Here is a 13331-nt window from a genome sequence, read left to right as displayed (position 1 = left end):
ATAGGACCATCCACATACCTCTTTCCCAGATTTCCACATCCCCAATCATCAAGTCAGTACAGATTTCGGCCCTCAGTGAATATTGGCCAGGTAGAAGGATTATAGGATTCTTGAAAGCTTTTCTGCATTTCTATATGTGACACCCAGGAAACCGTGCACTTCTAAGTCCTCTCTGAAAAGCTAAAACAGATGGGGGTAGGAGGTTCTTATGAAAAGTAGCATTCAGAAAAGAAAGTTCTAGAGTTTGTGAGGGATGCACTGACACAAAAAAAGAGAAATAATATGATCAGGAAAAGGAGATTATTTATCAAGCCAAAGAAGTGAAAGAAGTAGAGTGGTAGAATAGGCACTAAAGGTTGGTAATCAGGAAAATTGTGAGGATATTACAGAGTAGACTAGTTCTAGAAACTAAGACCTTAACCTAGATACCCCTCATCACAAATAGCTGGAGTTTTTTACATAAGGGTTTGCTTACATTTATTTCACTAATACCAGGAAACTAGTGTAACTCAGATTGGAAGATAAAAATTATACATTTTAATTGTACATTTATCTAACAATTTATAATTATGTATATGTATGGTATTATTGATGTGGATCAAGATAATTCACTACATTCCATCTTTTTATAAAAAAGGTGCCATAAACTTTTTCCTGTATTTGGATGCCTGTTTGATCCTGTTTTTATAGATTTCTAAGTTAGTTTTTCACCAGGAAATAAAAATTGACTTAGAGTATACAGTTAACAATAGGACATCCTCTTTAAATGTCTTTGCCTGTACCTCTTTTTTTACAATGGTAACAATAAAATGAACACGCATATAATAATTGTTTACCTTCTGTGGCCTTTGGAGTCGTTTTACCTGGGTTCCATTCCAGCTCTACCATTATTAGCTGTGTGTCTTTGAGCCAGTTATGTAATCTCTATAAGCTGCAATCTTCTCAACAGTCAAATAGAAATATATTAGCCATTTCAACTGTAATAAGGATTAAATGAAATAATCTATGAAAAGCACTTAGGCCCAGGGCTCCCAGAGGCAGGGAGGTGGACTGGGCTGGGCAGGCCAAGCGAGGAGGCATCTCCATTGGAGCAGGCCATGCCCGAAGGCCACCAACTGCCCACCTGCCTCAGGCAGGCCTGTCAGCCACCCCTCCCCTCCCTGCGCCCAGTCCCTGGCAGGGCCAGAGAGGCCACCACCTGGTGGGAGTCTGGAGAAGATGAGGCAGGAGAATAGGGTCTAGAGACAGGGAGTCTAAGGCCAACCTGCCTCTGACTTCTTGGAATTCAACCTAAAGGAAAACTTCAACCTCTGATTGGTCATGAGCTAAGTCTTTACTTCAGCCTCTGATGCGTATTTTTGGGCCAAGTCTTCACTTCAGGGTTGGTCATGGGCTGTCTTCATTTGCATAGGGTGTAACCAATTGGAAACCTCTAAAGGGTGTTATCAAGTTCTTTTAGTTAATAACCCCAGGGAACATTATACTCAGACCTCTTGAGCCACTTGCTTGAGCCCGCTTCACTCTGTGGAGTGTCCTTTCACTTCAGTAAATCTATGTTGCTGCCATCCATTGCTTTATTTGAGCATTTTGTTCAAGTCTTTGTTCAATATACCAAGAACCTGGACAACTCGCAGTCAAGACTTCCCATCCGGTAACAAAGGGAAGCCAAGAAGCACTTCCTGGGGGAGAGCTCATAATGTTCCTGAGGGAAGCCACGACAAGATGGTGGCTCTGAGGGGGAGACAGGGACCAAGTGACTCAGCTCATCGCCAGGGGGCAGGATGCTGCCTTCTAATTCGACCATCCTGCCCTCGGCCCTCACTGTCATGGTGGCTTTCACCACTGTAGTCCTGCTACCTACATAGATTGTGGTTTCCGAGGGAGGGGGATCCTGGGAATCCCTGGAGCCTGCCTTCTTGGAAAGAGCAGGGCCCGAGCACAGGAACACATTTTAGATGTGCCTGCAGGAAGCAGGATTCCTCGGTAGGCACTCATCCTTACCCGGAAGCTTCAGGCTCTTGGTTTTGAGTGTTTTCACACCTGTGACAGATGACATGGCCAGTCACACTGTATGGAGAAACTTAACGGAAAGGAATCCTGATCCAGATTCCAAGAGAGGTTCTTGGATCTTGCACAAGAAAGAATTAGAGGCAAATCCATAGTGTAAAGTGAAAGCAAGTTTATTAAGAAAATAAAGGAATAAAAGAATGGCCACTCCATCAGCAGAGCAGCCCCCAGGGGTGCTGACTGGCTTTTTTTTTTTTTTTTTTTTTTTTGCTTATTTCTGGATTATATGCTAAAGGAATGGATTATTCATGAGTTTTCTGGGGAAGGGGTAGGCAATTCCTGGAAATGAGGGTTCCTTCCGTTTTAAGACTATACAGGTAATTTCCTGATGTTACCATGGCATTTGTAAACTGTCATGGTGCTGATAGAAGTGTCTTTTAATATGCTAATACATTATAATTAGCATATAATGAACAGTGAGGATAACCAGAGGTTACTTTTGTTGCCATCTCAAGTTTTGGTGGGTTTTGCCCCATTTCTTTACTGCATCCTTTTATTGACAAAGTCTCTGTGACCTGTACCTTGTGTCAGCCTATTTCATTCTGTGACTAAGAATGTCTAACCTCCTGGGAATGCAGCCCAGTAGGTCTCAGCCTTATTTTACCCAGCCTGTATTCAAGATGGAGTTGCTCTTGTTCAGATGCCTCTGACCGAAACCTCTGTAGGGGAGCAGGACTCAGCAGACAGGCTGTGGCCCAGACAGCAGCTGCCGAGCTGATGGAGCCTGCACCCACCCAATTTGGCCAAAGAAGCCCCCATACTCTCCATGAAAAAGATTTCCAGAAGCTGCTGTGTCAATAACAGTCTCAAAACAAAAGCAAAACCACCAACACTGAAGATCATTCTAGAGTCTGATTTGAAAACTAGGGTCACATTCTGCAGGGACTTTCAAGTGGCAAAAAAATCACCCTAGTAACCAGATCTACAGTCTCATCCATCACACCAGGGAAAATGCTCCATTCACCGTTCCTCAGCTTCTGGTTCTGGTTTCTGAGTTCTCTCTATATTGGAGGGGTTTTAAAGCTAGAGGGACCTTTGCCCACTTACTCATTCACAGGTCTGAATATGGAGGTCAAGAGGGGAAGTGACATGTCCTAAGTCAAAGTAGATAAGAAGCCGTTGACTGAGCCTTAGTGTATACTGGGCACTGGCTAGCTACTGGGGATATGGAGATGAAGAAAACATAGTCCCTTTTACAAAGAGCTCCATCTAGTAAGGTAGAAAGATTGTTTTTCTTTTTTTTATTATTTTTTTTTAGATGGAGTCTTGCTCTGTTGCCAGGGTGGAGTACAGTGGTGCCATCTTGACTCACTGCAACCCCCACCTCCCAGGTTCAAGTGATTCACCTGCCTTAGCCTCTCAAGTAGCTGGGACTACAGGTGTGCGCCACCACGCCCAGCTAATTTTTGTATTTTTATTAGAGACGAGGTTTCACCATGTTGACCAGGATGGTCTCGATCTCCTGACTTTGTGATCTGCCTGCCTCAGCCTCCCAAAGTGCTGGAATTACAGGCATGAGCCACCATGCCCAGCTGGTAGACAGACTCTTTGTAGGCAGGACCAGGCTTCCCTGAAGCAGAAGGAAACTTGAAATTAGGGTAATGAGCCTCACCAGGGGTGGCCACCACACTGCCCCGAGATGATTATGTGTGGACACAGGGCTATGACATAGCCCTGCTTTGACCTTGTAGCTGTGCTGTAGGGCTAGATGGGGCCTGGAGTGGCCTGAGCTAGGGGCTGCCATGAGCTCTTTCCACTCCTCCAAGGCATTGCGTAAGTAATGTCACTTTCTATTTGTACAGCAAAATCAAGAATACAGTTTTCTGTAATACCAGGTGCCTCCCCTACCCCCAGCTCAGTGAGTGGTCTACCTGGTCGATAGGCCCTTGTTTGTGTTAGACACAGAACACTAGTGGTAAGCTCTGGCCCACAGGCCACTGGCAAATGGAAGCAGAGCTGCAGAGCCCTCAGGAACCACGGAGCACCTCTGTCTGCCACACAATGCCCACCCAGCTTCTGCTGGCCCACCTGTAGGCAGTAGTAATTAGTGATGTGCAGCCTAGGACTAGTGCCAGGGAACCTATGGACACTCTGGGTGATCGGACATGTGCTGCTGTGGTGGCCTTTATGATCAGGAGATGACATGCAGTGAGAAGAAGGGAAGAGATGGCCCAGGGGGTTCAGACCAGGGTGAGGTCCACAGAAAGGCCAGGGCCAAGATGTGGTCAGCACCCCAAGCCGGTGGGGGCCTCGTATCACCCATGCTGGAGGTCAGTCCTTGACTGCTCCAAAACCTCTGCTTGAGGGATTCTAAATGAAATGAGCAGGCCTTCCCTTCAGGACATGACTGAGTGATATGGTTTGGCTCTGTGTTCCCACCCAAATCTCATCTTGAATTGTAATAATTCCACATGTCAAGGGCGAGACCAGGTGGAGGTCATTGATTATGGGGGCTGTTTCCCTCATGCTGTTCTCATGATAGCGAGTTCTTACAAGATCTGATGGCTTTATAAGTGTCTGGCATTTCACCTGCTTGGTCTCATTCTCTCTCCTGCCGTTTTGTGAAGAGGTGCCTTCCACCATGATTGTAAGTTTCCTGAGGCCTCCCCAGCCATGCAGAACCATGAGTCAATTAAACCTCTTTTCTTTATAAATTACCCAGTGTCGGGTATTTCTTCATAGCAGCATGAGAACAAACTAAAACAGTGAGCTTCTGAGACAAGCATGAAAAAACAGGCCTCCTGAACTTCCCCAAGTGACTGATGCAAATCACATCCCTCACACTTCACAGCACGCTGGAGATCTTTAAGGACAAACTGCAGATGATCTGAATGACAGCACTGACCATCAGCAACCTGCACAACTGCCCAGCCAAGAAATTGCAAGATGGAAGCAACACTTGCAGGCAAAGAAGGAGAAGAAGGAAAGGCCGGAGCAGACCAAGGCAAGAATGAAACAGCCCATGAATACTGGAGTGAGACAACTGACCTCCCTGGCCCACACCGTGCTGAGCGCCCTGTATCTGCTCAAGGGTGGTAAGAGACTACGTGGAGGACGGGGACTTGGCAGTGAATGGGGATCAGCGAAGGACATAGTGGGTCCCCCAGCGTCCCGGCCACAAGTTCCTCTGAAGACTGAGGATGACAGGCCGGGCGCGGTGGCTCAAGCCTGTAATCCCAGCACTTTGGGAGGCTGAGACGGGCGGATCACAAGGTCGGGAGATCGAGACCATCCTGGCTAACATGGTGAAACCCCGTCTCTACTAAAAATACAAAAAAACTAGGCGGGCGAGGTGGCGAGCGCCTGTAGTCCCAGCTACTCGGGAGGCTGAGGCAGGAGAATGGCGTAAACCCGGGAGGCGGAGCTTGCAGTGAGCTGAGATCCGGCCACTGCACTCCAGCCTGGGCGACAGAGCGAGACTCCGTCTCAAAAAAAAAAAGAAGACTGTGGATGACAATGGTAGCATAGGTGCATCCTTCTTATTTCCTGAGGGGTAGTTGGAGAAGCAGAATGCAATTGTGGGAAGAAATCCAAAGAAGGAAAGAATTCACAGGACAAGTCCAAAGTCTGATCGGCAAGCAGGCCTTTCCATTTTTTTCATGGAGTCTTGCTCTGCCACCCAGCTTGGAATGCAGTGGCACGATCTTGGCTCACTTCAACCTCTGCCTCCTGGGTTCAAGTGATTCTCCTTCCTCAGCCTCCTGAGTAGCTGGGATTACAGGCATGTGCCACCATGCCAGCTAATTTTTGTATTTTTAGTAGAGACGGGGTTTCGCCATGTTGGCCAGGCTGGTCTCGAACTTCTGAGCTCAAGTGATCTGCCTGCCTCGGCCTCCCAAAGTGCTGGGATTACAGGTGTGAGCCACCACGCCAGGGAGCAGGCCTTTCTGCAGGGTGCCAGGGCACAGCCTGAGGGGGAGTTCCTGAAGCTGTAGCTGACCCTCCCCACTCTATCTGAACTGCATGGAGAACACATGATGGGGCCTCAGCAGCAGTCCATGGAGGAGGACACCTACTGCCTGGACCCCGACCAGAGACTTCACAAGGCACCTGAAAACTTGAACTGCTTATATCACACTGCTACAAGTTGTTCCAAGAACTGGCCCAAGAATTGAAGAAAGACACTTCCAGTTTTCATAACAAGACCCTCTTCCATGAGAAAACACCTCAGGAAAGCTGGGTGACTGCCATGTCCACTGAGAGAGCACTCTGGGCACTCTGGAAAAAAAAATGACCACAACAGGCAGAAGCCAGCTGACTGTGAGGCCAAGTTCCTGCCCCCACAGGGGCCAGGAAGTGCCAAAGGAACCTGGAAGTGCCAGGGCTCCCAGGAGGGAGGCAGGTCACGATGTGAGGGCTTGGGTCCAAAGCACCAGCGGGTTTGGTTATGTTTTCCCTGTAGCCAGGTTCTGAATGCCCACAGCCCCAGCAGAACATCAGCCAGTGCTGCTCCTCTGAAAGCGCTTTTGGTTGGTCTCTTGTTAGTTGAGCTACTATTCATTAGTTGATGCTGAAATTGCCCTTATTGAAGTTTGATAGACAGTGTTAGGTTTGTACGATACCATTTTTCAAATAAAGATAGCTTACTATGAAAAAAAGAAAAGCACTTAGTACAACACATGATATATTGTTAGCGTTCAATAAATATTGTGATTATTGCCATTACTTAAAAAGTACACATCAGCTTGGTGCAGTGGCTCATGCCTGTAATCCCAGCACTTTGGGAGGCTGAGGCAGGTGGATCACCTGCCTGACCAGGCTGAGGTTAGGAGTTCGAGACCAGCCTGGCTAACATGGTGAAACCATGTCTCTACTGAAAATACAAAAAGTTAGCCTGGCATGGTGGCAGGTGCCTGTAATCCCAGCTACTTGGGAGCCTAAGGCAAGAGAATCGCTTGAACCTGGGAAGCAGAGGTTGCAGTGAGCCAAGATCACGCCATTGCACTCCAGCCTGGGTGACAGAGTGAGACTCTGTCTGGAAAAAAAAAAAAGTACACATCATAGAATTATGAAATCACAGAATGTTAGGTATACAAGGCATTTGCTAGTGAATACATTGATGGTCATTTCTTATTTTGTTTAGAACATGAATACATATAAAATTTTACTATTTACATTTTCAGGAATCCTTAAACACATTACTTAAACAGCTAGAAAAAGAAAAGAGGACTCTTGAAAGTCAAGTGAAATACTATGCACTTAAACTGGAACAAGAATCAAAGGTTTGTTTTTACTCTATATACTTAGCAATTCCTTTGAAACTGCCATTATTTCTAATGTTATCTACAAACCTACTCTATAATTATCACAAAATGCTTACAAAACTATTTCCTATACTATAGAGACATACACCTTAACTTAGTCTTGCTAGTATTGCTAATCTTCTCATATGCTGGACCCTTTACTTTTGTATCTTCACATAGGCTTACCAGAAGATCAGCAATGAACGCCGTACATACCTAGCTGAAATGTCTCAGGTAACTCTTTTTTATTTCCAAATTCTAAGTGTTTCTTCTTACTATAAATTACATTTTTCACTTTTCTAGGTTTTGTTTTGGTTTGGGAGAGAAGCAGATGTTGGAATTAAGTTTCTAAATATGGAGGGTAGACAAGAAAATACACAACTTGTATAAAAGATAAAAAGGGCTGGGTGTGGTGGCTCAAGCCTCTAATCCCAGCACTTTGGGAAGCCGAGGCGGTCGGATCATGAGGTCAGGCGTTTGAGACCAGCCTGACCAACATAGTGAAACCCTGTCTCTACAAGAAATGCCAAAAATTAGCTGGGCCTGGTGGTGAGCACCTGTAGTCCCAGCTACTTGGAGGTGAGGCAGGAGAATAGCTTGAACCTGAGAGGCGGAGGTTGCAGTGAGCCGAGATCACACCACTGCACTCCAGCCTGGATGACAGAGCAAGACTCAATCTCAAAAAAAAAAAAAAAGTAAAAAGGACATAACAGTTTTCCAAATTAAGAGATTATTTTTCATATTTGCTTCCTTAATTATCCTTTTAGTTTCATCCCTAATCACTAGAATTCCAACTGGTAGCTGCTATCTCTGTACTATCATGAAATTCAAGGCACTTCACTTTATAATAATGCATGGTAAGGTCTGAGAGATCAGAATTGCTGTTGGTAGAAGTGCGTACTTATAAATACAGGACAGGGAGGTGATCAGTAAGTTATGAAAGATGTTGCATCTATTTTCAAGCTATTCATTTGCCTTTCAGTTTTATTTATGATATTGTTGGTATTGTAGAGTTTTTGTTTTGACCTTGTCAGAGCTATCTTTTATTTATGATTTCTAATGTTATAGTTAAAAAGACCATCTCAATGTTTCACAGCATTCACCACATCTTTTAGTATTTGTATAGCATAATATCTGACATTTAAATATGTAATCAGTATTAATCTTATTTTGGTAATGTTTTAAGATTAGGATGTAAACTCGGTTTTCAGTGTGTATTATCCAAATGGAAGTGTCCAAAGAGCAGTTGGATATATGACTCTCAGGAAACAAATAAAGATTTGAAAATTGTTAACATATAAAAAGTGAAGTAGGCCAGGCATGGTGGCTCACGCCTGTAATCACAGCACTTTGGGAGGGCGAGGCAGGTGGATCACGAGGTCAGGAGATCAAGACCATCCTGGCTAACACGGTGAAACCCCATCTCTACCGAAAATACAAAAAATTAGCCGGGCGAGGTGGCGGGCGCCTGTAGTCCCAGCTACTCGGGAGGCTGAGGCAGGAGAATGACGTAAACCCGGGAGGCGGAGCTTATAGTGAGCCGAGATCGCACCACTGCACTCCAGCCTGGGCGAGAGAGCGACACTCTGTCTCAAAAAAAAAAAAAAAAAAAAAAAAAAAATGAAGTCATTGAATGAATGAAATGCATTGGGAAGAATATACAGTGGGAAAAGAAAAAATAGTCTAGGATATAGCTGTGAAGAAGTTCAACAGTGACGATCAAGGGAAAAAGAGCCGAAAAGAGGGTTGGAGTCCTGAAGACACAACTAGGTCTGACAAGGAGGTAGAGGATATTGAGGATGGGAGTAGCATGAAGAATAATCTGCTAGTCACTGATCCCGAATATCTAGAGGGATTAATGAAAGGATTGAGAGGAAGAGCATTAGGTTTGGGGATTAGAGCCAATAGGGGGATATTTAGAAAATTTTGAGAAAGGTCTATCATGGGTAAAGGGAAGTGTGTGTTGCGGTGTTGACTAAGGTAAACAAGAAGAAATTGAGACAAGATAGGATCAGCTCTTGCAGTCTCTTGTCTGTAAAATGGATGATTAGCTTAAACTTCATGGTCCTTGATACTGGGCTGGATGCATTGATTCCTCCTAGAACACAGGCACCCTTATGCCTTTCCTCAGACTATGTGCTTGGAATGTGCTCCTTCTCATACATGCCAGTTCCACTTCCTTCAAGGTCTAGCACAAACACTACCTCTTTATGGGGCCATGACGTGATGAAAAGACCAGACTGTAGTGGGATTGCAAATCTGAATCTGAATCCCAGCTCTGCACTTGCTATTATGTGACCTTTCTGGGCCTTAATTTCCTTCCTCACCTGTGAAAAGAAAGTATCAGTATCTTGCAGGGGTTTTGTGAGTATGTAGAGAAATAATATATGTGCAGTGCTGGGTGAAGTTTCTGGCACATAGTAGGTTTTAAATTCCAGGAAATGGTGAATATCACTTTCCTATGTTTCTTTTCTGATTTTCCGAGCCCCTCTGTGACAGGGACACCAGAATTTCTGCTTGCCTTAGCCTTCCTCCTGGTCCCTTATTGCTGATACATCTGTTTGCTTCACTCAGCTGTAGGTTCCTCCCTGAGGTCAGGCAGGGTGACTCATGCTTTCTATTCCCTTTCACAAAGAGTGGCAAAAAGGAAATATGCAAAATTCTTTACTGAACTGAACATAAAATAGAAATTTATGTTCATAATATTAAGCCCAAGTTATTAAGAAAAAGGTGATATATAAAACATTGTTGAAGGATTCTTTTAAGGTTAAAAGTAAAGTCTTTTGTCCCCAAGGCATTCATTTACCTTTGTTTATCTGAAAAATTCACTTATGTGAAATAATCCTACTCTGACTCCACAGGATCACTGAACATACGATAAAAGCCTATTTTAACAGCTTCCCAGGAAGATGTTAATCCTGTCCCCAGTATAAATGTTAATAAGGATTTTCACTCTAGAGTGAATTGTTAATCTCTATAGTGAAGGACAGTTCTAACCATGTGGATACTATGGTGATTGGAAAGGTTAATGGATGATTTGCAGTTCTTCCCAGGCTGAATACATAAATAATTGATTCATTGGTAGATAACTAGAGCTATTTGCTGAGTGTGCTGTTTATCCTTCTGCTGCTGTCCTCTCTGTGGCTTTGTCTCACTCTTGATTCACTGTTTTGAATGAAACTGAGTTTCCCCCTCTTGGGAGTCTTCTGATATGCACAACGTAAGAACACTACGGACATAGGTAGTGTTCTTTTTAATAGCTTTTTAATACATAGGTACGTTACATTACTTAAAGTCAGGCAGAAAGACTGATTAGAGCTTTTTGCAACACATAATAAACTTAAGCTTTAGCTTCTATCCTCGTAAACATAGAATTTTAGCAATGGCTGTGAGAGGTTGAGGAATATAATGCTTTTAGCTCACAGATAAGGAATCTCAGGCTTTTCTGTTTCATTATCAGGAAGTTCTAATTGTTAAAATTGTTAAAATATCATATGATGCCTCTTATTCTCCTTTCCTGAAACTTCCTTAAAATCCATTGGTTTTAGTTACATCCTCTGAAGAATAAGAACAAGTCTACACTCTTCCTGCAAGATAGGTTTTCAAAGATTTGTAAATGCCTCTCAGTCTTCCCTTAGTTTTTTGTTTTGTTTTGTTTTCTAAGCTAAAATATTAAGTTACATTAGCCATTCCCATAACATAGGTTCCAGACTGCCCAGGTATTTCAGCTGCCTTTTTGGACAATTCTGTTATTGTTCATTTAAAAATGTGGCTCCCTAGGTTTAAATGTAGTACTTAGGTTTAAATTTAGTACTTTAGATATAATGTCAACAGCATAGTGACCAAAGTCTTAACTAACTCTGCCGCACCCATTTTTCTTCTCTGCTGCCTATCATTCTGAAATACAGATACAATAGTGTTGTTTCCTGTTAAAAACCTTCAGTTTGCATTACCCAGAGGATCACAGCAAAGCTCTGTGGTGTGGTCTCTATGGGGTCCTCTCCAACTTGGCTGTACCTGTCTCTGCAACCTTGTCCCTGCTAATATCCTAGACTGCCGTTAGACCAAATGCTATGTGCAGTTTCTGGATATATCTACTGCGTTATACCTGAGGTCCTTACTGTTCCTTCTACCTAGAATATCCTTTCCTTAGTTCTTAATTGGCTACTCTTCCATGTGGAGCCCCCCAAACCCTCAATTAACTACATCTCCTGTATGCTTACAAAGCACCTGTGCACATCTCTATCAAGGCATTTAATTATAGTCACCTATTTATTTTGTTGTTTCCCCAATAGAACTAGGACCCGTTTGTCTTTGTACCTAAGTGCTTAATGTAGTGGCAGCATATAGTAGATGCTCCATAACATTAGCTGAAGGAATGAATGAATTCTATTTTCTGTTCCAATATACCCAAACCTGTCACTCATATCAAATGATCTAATATCTTAGCTCACACACAAAAAGCTTCTCTTACATATGCTGCAGAAAAACCAGGTTATGGGAGAGTTAATTGAGAATTGACTATCTCTCTTATTTCTGAAATCAATTATGAACTAAGAGGATAAACACTCAAATTTTTGTATTTCAGGGTTCTGGTTTACATCAAGTTTCTAAAAGGCAACAGATGGATCAACTGCCTAGGATGCAAGAGAATCTAGTGAAAACGTAAGTCTAGCTACATATTTTCTTTCTAATTAATTACATTTGCACATAAATGCCACTGACAAAACAGGTGTCCACTATATTTTGGAAGCAGAACGTCTAGGTTTTATAGCAACAATATAAAATTGCAGATGGTAAGAGAACTTAAAGAAGTTGTGATCTGTTCCACTATTTATACACATTTTTTTTTAGATCTCAGATACATTTTTGGTCCTCAAGCACAATAATATATTAGTTTTTAAACTAAAATAATATGTACCTAGGAGAGCTTAAAACTACACCATTAACAATGACATAAACATAGTCATACCTTGGAGATGTTATGGGTTTGGTTCCAGACCACTGTAATGAAGCTAGTATCACAATGAAGTGAGTTATACAAATTTTGGGGTTTCTCAGTATATATAAAAGTTATTTTTATACCATTATACCATTACTGTAGTCTATTAAGTGTGCATTAGCATTATGTCTAAAAACAATGTAAATATCTTAATTTTAAAAGATTCTATGCTGAAAAATGCTATTGATCATCTGAGCCTTCAGTGAGTTATAATCTCTTTGCTGGTGGAGGGTCTTGCCTTGATGTTGGTGGCTCCTGATGAATCAGAGTGGTGGTTGCTGAAAGCTGAAGTGCCTGTGGCAAATTCTGAAAAGAGGGCAACAACGAAGTTTGATGCACCGATTGACTCTTTTATGGAAGATGTCTCTGTCATTTGTGTGGTGGTTTGATAGCGTTTTACCTACAGCGGAACTTCTTTCAAAATTGGCATAATCCTTTCAAAGTCTGCTGCTGCTTTATCGACCAAGTCCATAGAATATTCTAAATCCTTTGCTGTCATTTCAAAAATGACATCACAGCATCTTTACCAGGAGCAGATTTCATCTCAAGAGACCACTTTCTTTGCTCATTTGTAAGAAGCAACTCCTCATCCATTCAAATTTTATTGTCAGATTGCAGCAAGTCAGTCACCTCTTCAGGCTCTACTTCAAATTCTAGTTCTCTTGCTACTTCCAAAACATCTACCGTTACTTCCTCCACTGAAGTCTTGCACCCTTCATAGTCATCTGTGAGGGTTGGAATCAACTTCTTCCAAACTTCTTTTAATGTTGACATTTTTCTACCTCCTCCCATAAATAACAAATGTTCTTAGTGGCATCTAGAATGATGAATCCTTTCCAGAAGGTTTTCTCCCAGACCCGTCAGAGGAATCACTATCTGTGGCAGATATAACCTTATGAAATGTATTTCTTAAATAATAAGACTTGAAAGTTAAAATTACTCCTTGATAAGTGGGCAGCAGAATAGATGTTATGTTAACAGGCATTTAAGCAGCATTTATCTTCTTGTGTATCTCCCAC

The 13331-nt window shown here is 42.8% G+C and overlaps 1 protein-coding gene across 4 annotated transcripts in view; it reads left to right on the top strand.

Moving 5' to 3' along the window:
* CCDC169 (coiled-coil domain containing 169) overlaps window positions 1–13331 on the top strand; it is a 61731-nt gene that overhangs the window by 33634 nt on the left and 14766 nt on the right. For 3 of the 4 annotated variants that reach the window (XM_015120915.3, XM_015120911.3, XM_077974262.1), the window contains 3 exons: window positions 7191–7289; window positions 7491–7544; window positions 11899–11975. In XM_015120915.3, the coding sequence (XP_014976401.1) occupies window positions 7191–7289; window positions 7491–7544; window positions 11899–11975 (230 nt within the window). Of the gene's footprint in view, window positions 1–7190; window positions 7290–7490; window positions 7545–11898; window positions 11979–13331 lie in introns of all 4 variants that reach the window. The other variant, XM_077974261.1, reaches the window with a different exon arrangement.

The sequence above is a fragment of the Macaca mulatta genome, chromosome 17 (genome assembly GCF_049350105.2).
Source record: "Macaca mulatta isolate MMU2019108-1 chromosome 17, T2T-MMU8v2.0, whole genome shotgun sequence".
In the NCBI taxonomy this organism is placed as follows: Eukaryota; Metazoa; Chordata; class Mammalia; order Primates; family Cercopithecidae; genus Macaca; species Macaca mulatta.
The sequence above is the reverse complement of the archived record's forward strand: the minus strand, read 5'-3'. Positions and strand labels throughout refer to the sequence as shown.